The sequence below is a fragment of the Chenopodium album genome, chromosome 24 (assembly GCF_948465745.1).
Source record: "Chenopodium album chromosome 24, dcCheAlbu1.1, whole genome shotgun sequence".
Lineage (NCBI taxonomy): Eukaryota > Viridiplantae > Streptophyta > Magnoliopsida > Caryophyllales > Amaranthaceae > Chenopodium > Chenopodium album.
This window is the reverse complement of record NC_137857.1, coordinates 2,612,990-2,625,847: the sequence shown is the minus strand read 5'-3', so window position 1 is coordinate 2,625,847 and position 12,858 is coordinate 2,612,990. Positions and strand designations below refer to the sequence as shown.

The following is a 12,858-nucleotide window of genomic DNA, read 5'->3' as shown; positions in this document are numbered from 1 at the left end:
CAACTATTTTGTACCAAAATTTTTTGTATTAAAATGTGTTTATGTGGTAATGTGTTAGGTTTATAAATCTATCACAATTAGGATCCTCGCCTTACTCCCTATGAATTCATGCATACGTAACAATAAACAATAAACAACATTTTGTATTCCATAATTATTACAAGAAAACTGAAGTTAGGTGAATCTAAATGAAACACTTATTCAGGTCAACAACAATTTGTGCAAGTTATATATACATCCAAGAATTTTCATTATAGTCTGGGAAATATATGTATAATTAGCTAAATTAATATTTTTAAGCTCATTATTTTGATGATCATCTTAAAGTGAGAGGTCAGCTAAAAAATTGTACTCAACCCATTTCTCCCAAATTCTTTATACTCTATTGCTATTAGAATATTGAAAAGGAGAAAAAGAATAGAGTAACAAAAATAACAAAATAAATAAATATTTGAAAACAAATTCACAAGTATAAAAAAAGTGGATTGAATTGGAAGCTAAATATTTAACTAATGCTTAATTTCATGGGCCATAGACACCGCAGCAAAACCAATAGAATAAGCCAAGGTTGATACGTGGCAAAATTAAGAATTGACACTTGTAAGTCTATGGCGATTATTTTATTTGTGCCAATTAGGAGCAAGAAAGCCAAAATAAGATTTGGATTTCCAGCAACCAAATCTGGGTCACTGTTTCTCTCCATTATTTTTGGCACCCTATATCATTATTTTTCATTTGTTATGAAGCATTTACACACAAAATACCCTTAAAAATAATTACAAATTTAAGGTCCCTTTAAGGCCACCCCAAGTCTCAATCGCATAAGTGCGTGGGCCTTACTTGCTTGTTGTTTACTTCCTCCGTTTTCTTTTAGATGCAACACACCCTTTAGCGCGGTAATTAAGAAAGGTGGGGTTTACATGATATAATAAACTTTAAAATAGGATGAGTGTTTGTTAGGAGTGTAATTTAGTGGGCCATGTGCTTTAAATAAGGGGTATAATATAGTTTTTCTCTAAAGTATCTTTCCTTTTATAGTGTGTTGCAAGTATTGTGACATTTCCTTTTTAGGGAAGTGTTGCAAGTAAAAGAAAACGGAGGAAGTATAATTTATAGCCCCTTGCTTTGTATAGCCATAACTTTTTAAGAACGTGGTTTTTTTTTTTTTTTTTTTTTTTTTTTATCTATTTTTTTTTAAAATTTTTGGAATAGCGAAAAGATTTGATTATATAAATTAAATTTGTTTTGATGGTTTATAACTCAATATATTATCTATTCATAATTTATAATCAATTATACAAGCTATGAATATAAAAAACATATGAGTTGAAAGCTATGAACAAATCAAAATGAAACAAAAACTAAGAAATGGAAGAGTAAGAAGCATCCCATATTTTTGAATTAATTTTTTTTGCATTCATCTTTATGTATATTTTTGCACTATTTAAATCGCTTTGATAGTTTGACTATAATTTTTTTTAGCATTATGTGAGCAAAAACGAGTATAAAGATGTTATCAGATACATCTTGATGAGTTGATGTATACTTAACAATAGCAATTTTTCATAAATTTTACCATTATAGATACGAAGTAATTAGAAAAATTAGACGTCGAACTTGTGTATTGACACATGTGTTAATTAAAACGACAAAACTTATGCATTTATTTTGTCAATCATACTTAGAAAATTATTGCTTATCAACATTTGTATTGACAACAATAAATATTGATTTGAAAAATCATCACCCTAAAATATCAAATGTATTAATTCTTTGACATAATGATGGATAAGAAATCTTGAAAAGTCAATACTTGAGAAACTAGCCTACGACGCGACATGTAATTTTTTTTTTCCTTTTATATGATGGAAGTAGTCTACATGTAAATCATAAACTTATCCATATTATTATTTTTTTTTATTGCAAAGACTGACTACTAAATTTCTACTCCGTACGACTTAATTTACTAAGATACAAACTACTTCGTATATTTTAGTTAATGTACATACACACAACATGATGAATGAGTTGCTCATAGAGATTTTTTTTTTTTTTTTTCTAGAATCAATATCTCCTTTGAAGTTCGGATCAGAAAGTGCATGTAAATATATATTTAATCAGATTATGTAGTGTGCATTTGTTTTTGTTTCTCAACATATGCTTCTTATTTGATTTAATTTCTTTTTGCTGTTTGTTAAATCATGTTCTTGTTAATTGCATGAATATATAAATGAAGGTGGAGGCATATGCACAGTGTTACCGTGCATCAAGACTAAAAGCCCAGGTGTTGAACAATCTATTCTACACAGGTGTGGGCTTACAGGGTTAGGGCTCATAACATGAATACTAACCTAGATGATATTATGTTCATTTGAATTATTCTTAATATATGTTCAGCGTGTACACAATAAGTGCCTCCAACATTGAATCATATATAGTTTACACCTTTTTGTATGAATAGGAGATAAGGGAAATCTCTTAAACAAAACTCATGAAATTTAATCTTTACACTACAGTATATGAATTTAAGGAGAAAAATAATGTCACTACTCTACCACATCACTTCAACCTCGGTTATTTAGTTCGCACGGAGAGGCACAAAATAATATGGCCTCGATCCACACAACCTCGACATATAATAGTAGTGAGTCTAGTGACATACCCAAATCCGGGGCATCCATACCCTTGAGTCTTTTGGCTCTTGAGCACAATTGGGGGATCAATTTATTTTATTTTTCATACAACAAGTATCAAAGGAAAGAAGGAGAAGGAGTACAGTTGAGTTTGTAATCACTTAGCACGCGACAAAGAGGGGAGCGTGTGTTGTAACCCAAAATATCTAAGCACACTGCACTGTGGACCAAATACGTGTAACAAAAAAGGGAGAAAAAGCACAGGTTAACCTTTTCTTGTTATTTTAAAAATATCATTTAAATGGCATTTACGACTGCCACGATATTATGTGTTACTGTTTACACATCGGTTTACTCCCTTTTTGCTTTATATAATCAATTAACTAATTAAAATTATAGGACAACTGTGTATTCGATCCCACACAACAATTAGAAGTGAACTAAAATCTAACCACTCATAACTGATTCTCGAATTCGGATTAGCCCGAAGAGTGAATCGGGTGGAACACCAAAAAAATTTATATAAAGTAGTACATTATATTATTGGATTTAATTATTGGAATATATAAAATTTTACATATACTCCGATAATTAATATAGAGTCAAGACTCAAGAAAATTAGAGTACTTTGTGAACTGTAAAGACTTGGTAGAGTTTGCATTGTTCTATTCAGATGACTAATTGTTTTTGTTATAATTAGACCAGATTAGATCAAATCAGGTTAGATAAAAAATATTCTAGTCAAACAATTATTTTCATTTTATTCAAATCATACCATCAAACACACTTCGGCCAATATTTATAACAAACAATAACACCTTATATCAGATAAAGAGAACAAGTGTTAATAACTCAACTGTTGCAATAATAAAAGAACAAATAGAGTACTTATCATTAATATAAATATAATTAAATAAAAAAAAAAAAAACAAATCAATATGATGTAATTTATATTGTTGTCCTCTTTATTCTATATATAACAGATAGATACCCACCACTACCTCTAAGCTAAGCACCTCACATTTGTCTCCTTTATTTCCATACCCCCTTACTTATTTCCTCCTCCAAAAAAAAAAAAAAAAAAAAAAAACTCCCAAGAAAAAAAAAACAGAGGAGTGATCGTATGTGAAAGGGTACATGGTAAAGATGGAGCAAAATGGGAATATGATAGCGCCTTTCGTGATGAAAACGTATCAGATGGTTAGCGATCCATCAACCGATCATCTAATTAGTTGGGGAAGAGCTAATAACAGTTTCATTGTTGTTGAACCTTTAGAATTTTCGCAGCGAATTCTTCCTTCATTTTTCAAGCATAACAATTTCTCTAGTTTTGTTCGACAACTTAATACCTATGTAAGTTTTCCAATCTTTTTTGTTTAGTTTTTGGAATTAGAGTGTAAAATATTGATTCAATTCTAATTCAACAAATTTTCATGTAGTTTTTTCAAGTTTTTTTTGTTTAAAAGGGTTACCTAACAACTTAATGTTAACTTTCACAAGGTAGATAGGAATATATACTCCATTTGTTTTGGTTAATAAAGCGTGCACTCCACGTATTATATTTTCACAAACCATACACTCTAATTAGTGAGTAGGGTTTACTTCATCAGTCCGAAATTAATTTTTACATCAGTAGTTTATATGAAAGTACTTTGAGTCTATAATTGATTAGGTGTATATATTTTAGACAGAGAGAGCATATATTAATACTCGTATGTATGAATATTTTATCTTATGCTTGAATATAGAAAACTAAGGTTAAGGTTCGAGCTTAATTGCTTTGGCGTACAAATGACTTTTCTTCTTTGAGTATACGAATTTATTTTTAATGAAATTCATGTGAAAAGGGGGGATGGGCACTAAGGTTTAATCCATGTCGAAGCATGAGGTCAAATGGGACCATTACCAATTTGGAAATGGTCCCTATACATTTATATATCTATGTTGTTTATATTATCGATATTAAAAATTAATTCAGGGTACATAAATACAACATACCTTCGTATTAAAAATTATAGAGTTCAAATATATTAATATGAGTTATGTTTTTATTTTGAATTTACACTAGACAAATAAGATATTTATCTATAATTTGTCATTGTATGATTTGTATCGATGATATTAACGATTTCATTATTTTAAAATCATTTTCACTTTTGGTGTAGTAATATTTACTTTAGCAAGAACAGTTGGTGAGAGATGACGAATTAATGATCCCACAAATGGTTGTATAGTACTATACAACTATGTAAATGAACCATGAAAAATTGATAATACAAGTACTGTTGTTTTATGGGGCAAGGAAAATGAGACGTCGTTATAAAAGATTATTGATTAGTAATTGTGATGTGTGTTTCAGGGATTTAGAAAGGTAGACCCAGACAGGTGGGAATTTGCGAACGAGTGGTTCTTGCGAGGGCAAAAGCAGCTGCTAAGGAATATAGCACGCAAGAAGCATACCAACCGGCCCCATCCCCACCTTCAAGATGCTGACGATCACGAGTTATTAGTCGAAATCGAACGCCTTAGAGAGGAGCAAAAGACGTTAGATGATGAGCTTAAGGGTATGAATCGACGGTTAGAAGCCACCGAGAGACGCCCTCAACAAATGATGGCCTTCCTATGCAAAGTTGTTGAGGATCCCGAGATCTTGCCACGTGTCATGATGGAGCGAGATCGAGCTAAGCATCTATGTAGTGGTGGTGGCGACGACGGTGCTGCCAGCCCCGAAAAACGGAGGCGGCTCTTGATGATGTCATCCTCTACATCATCCTCCGGCATGGCCCACTCGTATAGTGAGGAGGACGAGGGTACGAATGCAGGGGCAATTTCGTCATCTCATATTAATTTCGAGGTGGATAAGTTCCCTCACTCTCCCTCGTCACCCAATACATGTAATAGTCCTATGTATTCAAATAGGTTACAAAATAGTAAAGGACAATATAATTATATTAGCGTTAATTCTGAACCATTGCCTTTGGATTTGGTTCCAAATTATGACCATTTTCAAAGAGGTATGGACAATAGTATATATTTAGGCCATAGTCCTAATTATATGCCCTTGAAGGAGGAAAATCCATCATATCCATTTTCACTTTTAGATGGGAGCTTTTAGGATTTTTGCGAATTCCTTCTAATGTACTAAATTTGGTTTCTCATATGACCCTTTTATAATTTTGTTCTCTTCCTTACCTTCTCTTTGTAAACAATAGAAATTATTAGTGTGAACTTATGTACTATGTACAATACACGTGTAAGATTGTTATTAGTCAAGTTTAACATCTATTTGATAAAGTAGGGTCATTAATTCATTATGTATAAGTTGATAATGTATATAGATGAATTAGTGTGTATAGTGATTGACACTGATTTTATGTGTTCTTATATTTGATTGGTGAGATTGAATGTGGTTTGTGAGTTGTGACTTTGTGTGAAGACAAGGATGATTTGGTTTGAGATAGGACCTTTAAACCAATGGATGTCCTCGATTTATTCTAGTCATCAATTATATATGAAATCTTTTGTTTAAAGTGTAATTACTCTTGAAGCCTCTTTCTTACAAAGAAACAAGTTTTATTTGATTTCTAAGTCAACATTGTTATTATATTAGTTTTAATCTTTAAATCACTCTTAAACAAATACCTTGATTTCAAGCAAATTAAAGCTAATGAAATATTAATTCAAAAATGTGTATTTGAAGCCCAATAATTGAGCCAGTTCATTAACATGTGAATTCTGATGTATTGAATAGTATAATCTATTATGAATTGAATGGAGTATAATACAAGGCCTAACTCAAAAGCTTGACCTACCCGATTGAGAGCGAAAATACTTCTAAATTTGAGGGGAGAAAAATTTAAGAGCATGTTGATTGGTTGACGTCTTTGTATAATAATTCTCAAACCTTTTCTCTCTCCAACACCCCCCCCTCCAAAAAAAAAAAAAAAAAAAAAAGTATGCAACTCAAGTACTCAACCCATAATAGTTTTGCTTGACATGTTTACATACCAGATTTATGTAATGTATATTGTCTATGAAAATCTATTGTTGAAAGGTGTATCTAAACAGTTTACATATGTACTTGAAAATACGAGTAATTATTTTATGTTGTCATCTCTACTACTAAGGCCCAGTTTGATAATAGTGTGTTTTAGCCTTTTAGCTAAAACACACTTTGAGCTCTAACCACTTTGAGCTATCCCATCCCACCACTTTCATTAATCCTAGTTATGTGAGTATTGATTAAAATCGTCATAATATATATATTTTGAATATCAACTTTGTAAAATTGATACAAAAAATTAATATTACCTACTTAGAATTTTAGATACACTTAGTACACTAGATATAGTATACTTCGTATATTTTTGTTATAATCAATCAAGATATTAGAATTATGGATAAATTTATGGATGTAAAGTTGTAAACATGTAATTATCGAACTTGTAAATGCGAATAGATTTCTTTGTAAAGTATATGTGCCTCTAGGCCCCCACCATACAAGACAACAAGAGTGTCAATTTTAGGAAAATGACAAAATATTTTTAAATGAATAATATTATTATAATAAATAAAATAACAATATATTACAACCAATGACAATTAGCCACCAGTCCACCACTGATCATATAGCATATTGTAAAAAGATTCTAAGAGTTTGTAATTGGTTACTTGCTAATTAACTTCCTCAAATACGACAAAGCTTTGAAATATTGCCGACCTAAGCATTTTTATTAGCTTAATAATAAGGATGTTTTGGATGTTAATTGAGGATTAGTGTCAAATGTAGAAAATTAAGCCATATTAAATAATAGACAACTCATGTGTGTCTCTTCATGAGGAATTTTAGGATACACTCGATTGACGTGGTTTGCTAAACATGAATTCTTAATACTTAAGCTATTTCATTTCTAGTATTTGTCTTAAAAAAGCTATCAACATATGAAATACCAAATATGTTTACAAACCTTATTTTTTTCATTTACTTTACATTTCAAGAAACTTAGTACGGACTAGTTCTATATCTTAAGTTGATAAAAAATTGTATAGTTTGATAGTTAAGTTACAAGTGTAGATGAAACAATATTCAATAAATTAAAATAAGAGCGCAAAATTAGAAGCTAGAGCAATAAAACATAGCACTCCAATCTCTCTATTTGTTTAAATAAAAACAATTTGACTTTTACACGATTCATATACTAGGTTTGACTTCTTTTTTTAAACACATGTTGTTTATTGATAATACGTAGTATATTGTTACATTAGTCACAATGTAAATTTCATTCTATAGATTTTTTTTAGGGGGGGGGGGGCTATATCAATTCTTTTTTTTAAAAAAATATCTATTACTTATACAAAATTACATATTTTAATGGAAAATTCTGTGACATGTCAAATATATTAAACCAGTCATACTGTCAAACAAATTAAAGTAATAATTAATCATATAAAATAAGTTCCATTAACTAAGATCTATATCCTCAAAGTTTAATGTAGTTAATTTGAATTTGGTAAAATATTGTTTAAGTGAGATTTCACATGACACATATATTTATTTAGGAAGTAGGAACATTATTTAAAAATATAGTATTCGTTGTAGACTAATAGAAACAAAAAGAAATAGAGAAAGTATAAGACAAGCTTATTAATTACAAGAGCATAAGTTATATTTTTGTAGCATTTTTATGCTATAAATGACAAATCTATAACTCGAGTTTAATATTTAACGTCAATTTCATGATGCAAATTAACAAAAGACTAATCAATCTTTCCAAATATGCATCTTTCAACTATGACTATAAATGGTAGGCCGCGCACTGACGCACCCACGAAAACTCGTTGCAAGCATGCGAGGGTTACCATGCATGTTTGTCTTCTACTTCAACTATATAGTTTAGAAATCTTTTAGACTGAATATTTAATTTTTCAACTCAAATCTACTTTAGATGTTACAGCTGAAAATCTATAATCTACACGAGAAATTTGCGCAAGGAACCTAATGGAGCATTCTAACACTTTATGATTAAAATGAGATTACTTGGATTAATTGGTAGCGTGTGAGGTGGAGGGGAGTGCTATCAATATTTAAAGGCCTTTTCGTTAATTTTTTTAGTTTTCATTTTTTTTTAACAAAAACCAAAAAAAAGAAAATTAGAAAAAGTAATTTTTACTCTTTTTGTTGTCAATTTTCTGAATAATTTTGATTTTAATAAGTTAGATAAAATGATGATTGTTTAAATGACATATTTTTATACAAGTATAACTTTCAAAAACAAAAAACTACAATAGGACCCTTGTTAAAAAAAATAAATAAATAAAAAACAAACAAACTATACCATAGTACTGAACGGGCCCTTAGTAACAACAACTGCACGTTAATAGTTGTGTGTAATTCTACTCAGATCCAATTCCAGGCCCATAAACCCAATTAGATTTTAGAGGAAGTCCATTAACCCAAAGCTAAACCTTGATTACAGCCCATTTAGTACTGTAACTACTGTAAAATTAGTACAGTTCACTATATTTGGGCCTTCTATCATGGACTTTTTACATCTCAAAAAGCAGCTAAATAGTCCAATAAATCAAGATACTAGCCTAACCCCCCTTTTTTTTTGTTTCTTTAATATCAATGGAAACTAAAGAAACCTACACTTTAGTAATCTTAAGACTAATGAATATTAGAATTACAAGGGAAAAAAAGCATTTGGAAATAATCTTAATTAAATTAAAGAAATTTATCTTAATTAATATCCAAGAGCCAAGGTCATAACAAAACTGCATGTATGATGCTAACTTTTAAAGGGATGCAAACAGATGGAAAAATTTATACAAAATGAGACATTTTACAAGTAAAAACCCACCAACATCTAGCTATTAGAGTACACAACATTTAAAAAGTAATTTTGCTTTCAACATTTACAAGTACGTATCAACGTGTGTTTATTATTTAGAGTACAAATTTGAGGTTACGAGTCCAAATCGTGAACAAAACAATGTGTCAATATTCTTAATTGTTGTTGTATGAACTGTGGAAGGGGTGTAGATTCACTAGTGGATATGTGATATACTGATGTGAAATATTAGTGAAATAGAGTATTAATTAACTCTAAAATAAGTTGAATCTAAAAACCTAAATTTATTGCATGAGTTTCTATAATGCTTCATTTTAGGCACATAGATGCTTAATAAAAATGATGAGGTTTTGAAAGTATTTCACCTTGCCCTCAAACTTTACTTGTAAAAATTATTTATTTTCGTGGAATCTTTGTTCTATAGAATCTTTGACCTTAATATGGTAAGTAAGAGATACCTTGCCAAGTGAATTTAGATTGATTCCTGGAGTAAAAAACATTGGTTGAAAGTATAGAAAGAAGCTTATATACATGAAATGTTCCTTTCAACAAGTACCATCTTAGAAAGGTGAAAGCTTAAACTTACTAGAACTGTTAGATTCGTAGAATCTTCGCATAATTTGTATAGTGGGCTGTCTTTAGTCTGATAAAGTCGGCGTTTAAATTTTACATTCGAGCCTTAAATTGAATGTTTATTTTGAAAAGAGCGTTTAGCTAAAAAAGTGAAAAAATCTTCTAAAACGAGGATGCTCCATTTTACCTAATTGTTAACCAATTTATTAGGGGGGCAAAATCGTAATATTATAAGTAATTTGGGTAAAACTGCTATTGAGAGTATAATTAGTTTTGAGGCTCGGACGATGCCCTGAGTTATTGTATTATATCATGATAGAAAGCCTTATTAATACTTAATTTTGATAGAATGACAAGTAATAAGCTAATAGCTTAGTGGTTAACATGTTAGAGTGTAAGCTTATCTAGTTATAGGTTCAAATCTTGTATGATTCATATTTTTGAACATATGGAATGAAAAACTTGATTTAAATGAGAAGAGTGTCACGTGGCACCTAAAAGTGTTTGGTAACGACTTTAAATACATAGTATAGAGCCAATATAATCCACACTTTTTGAGGAAATTTGAGGTTTCGGGGCCCGGTGGAAAAAAGTGTTGAGCCCCTAGGGGATATATCTCTGGGTCATATAATGCCGTTTGAAATCATTTATTATCATCATATGCTGTCATAAACGTATGTGGTAAACTTGAGTTTACGAAATCAATGCAAGTTCTGAACGGGTAAATGATCGTTTAATGGGATATTGGATGGTTCCACCAACCCAATTGAACACCCGGAGGGTATTAGGGACCACAGTAAACATCTCGACAATTTTTATTTCCAGGCAAAAAAGGTCAAAAAATTACAAAATTGAAGGCTACAATCCACGCTTTTTGAAGAAAATTTGACGTTTCGGGGCCCGGTGGCAAAAAAACCTTGAAACCCTAAGGGATACATCTCGGGGTTATATAATGCCGTTTTAAACCAAATATAATCATTATATGTTGTCATAAACGTAAGTGGTAGGCTTGAGTTTACAAAATCATTGCAAGTTGTGAATAGGTAAAATGACCGTTTAAGGACATATTGGATGGTTCCACCGACCAATTTGACTCCCGGAGGATATAAGGGATCATGGTAAACATCTACACAATTTTTATTTTCAGGCTAAAAAGGTCAAAGAATTACAAAATTGAAGGCTATAATCCACATTTTTTAGGAAATTTTGAGGTTTCGGGGCCCGGTGGCGAAAATTCTTAAAACCTTAAGGGATACATCTCGGGGTTATATAATGCCGTTTGAAACCATATATGATCATTATATGTTGTATAAACGTTCGTACGTGGTAGGCTTGAGTTAACGAAATCACTATAAATTGTGAACAGGTAAAATGGTCGTTTAAGGGCATCTTGGATGGTTCCACCGACCCAATTGTACTCTTGGAGGGTATTAGGGACCATGGTTATCATCTCGGCAATTTTTATTTACGAGCGAAAAAAGGTCAAAAAATTACAAAATTGAAGGTTATAATCCACGCTTTTTGAGTAATTTTTGAGGTTTCGGGCCCGTGGCGAAAAGCCTTGAGACCCTAAGGGATACATTTCGGGGTCATATAATTCCGTTTGAAACCATATATGATCATTATATGTTGTCATAAACGTCCGTGGTAGGCTTGAGTTTACGAAATCATTTCAAGTTGTGAACGGGTAAAATGACTGTTTAAGGGCATATTTGACGGTTTCACCGATCCAATTGGACTCTTGGAGGGTATTCGGGACCATGGTTTTCATCTAGGCAATTTTTATTTACGGACGAAAAAAGGTCAAAAAATTACAAAATTGAAGGTTATAATCCACGCTTTTTGAGGAATTTTAAGGTTTCGGGCTCGGTGGCGAAAAGTGTTGAGACTCTAAGGGATACATCTCGAGGTCATATAATTTCTTTTGAAACCACATATGATCATTATATGTTATCATAAACGTCCGTGGTAGGCTTGAATTTACAAAATCACTTCAAGTTGTGAACTAGTAAAATGACTGTTTAAGGGCATATTGGATGGTTCCACCGACCCAATTGGACTCTTGGAGGGTACTAGGGACCATGGTTATCAGCTCAACAATTTTTATTTACGAGCGAAAAAAGGTCAAAAAATTATAAAATTGAAGGTTATAATCCACGCTTTTTGAGGAATTTTTTAGGTTTCGGGCCCAGTGGCGAAAAGCCTTGAGACCCTGAGGGATACATTTTGGGGTCGTATAATTCCGTTTGAAACCATATATGATCATTATATGTTGTCATAAACGTCCGTGGTAGGCTTGAGTTTACGAAATCATTTCAAGTTGTGAATGGGTAAAATGACTGTTTAAGGGCATATTTGATGGTTCCACCGATCCAATTGGACTCTTGGAGGGTATTAGGGACCATGATTTTCATCTCGGCAATTTTTATTTACGGGCGAAAAAAGGTTAAAAAATTACAAAATTGAAGGCTATAATCCACGCTTTTTGAAGAATTTTAAGGTTTTAGGGCCCGGTGGCGAAAAGCGTTGAGATCCTAAGTGATATATCTCGAGGCCATATAATTCCGTTTGAAACCACATATGATCATTATATGTTGTCATAAACGTCCGTGGTAGGCTTGAATTTACAAAATCACTTCAATTTGTGAACATGTAAAATGACTGTTTAAGGGCATATTGGATGGTTCCACCGACCCAATTGGACTCTTGGATGGTACTAGGGACCATGGTTATCATCTTGGCAATTTTTATTTACGAGTGAAAAAGGTCAAAAAATTACAAAATTGAAGGTTATAATCGAC

The 12,858-nt window shown here is 31.6% G+C and overlaps 1 protein-coding gene across 1 annotated transcript; it reads left to right on the top strand.

Annotated features, from left to right (window-relative positions):
- The first annotated feature begins 3,672 nt into the window (after window positions 1–3,672).
- LOC145612342 (heat stress transcription factor C-1-like) lies at window positions 3,673–5,816 on the top strand. The gene is made up of 2 exons (XM_081667714.1): window positions 3,673–3,986; window positions 4,993–5,816. The coding sequence occupies exons 1-2, from the start codon at window positions 3,771–3,773 to the stop codon at window positions 5,746–5,748; spliced, it is 972 nt and encodes a 323-aa protein (XP_081523840.1). The 5' UTR covers window positions 3,673–3,770; the 3' UTR covers window positions 5,749–5,816.
- The last annotated feature ends 7,042 nt before the right edge of the window (window positions 5,817–12,858 follow it).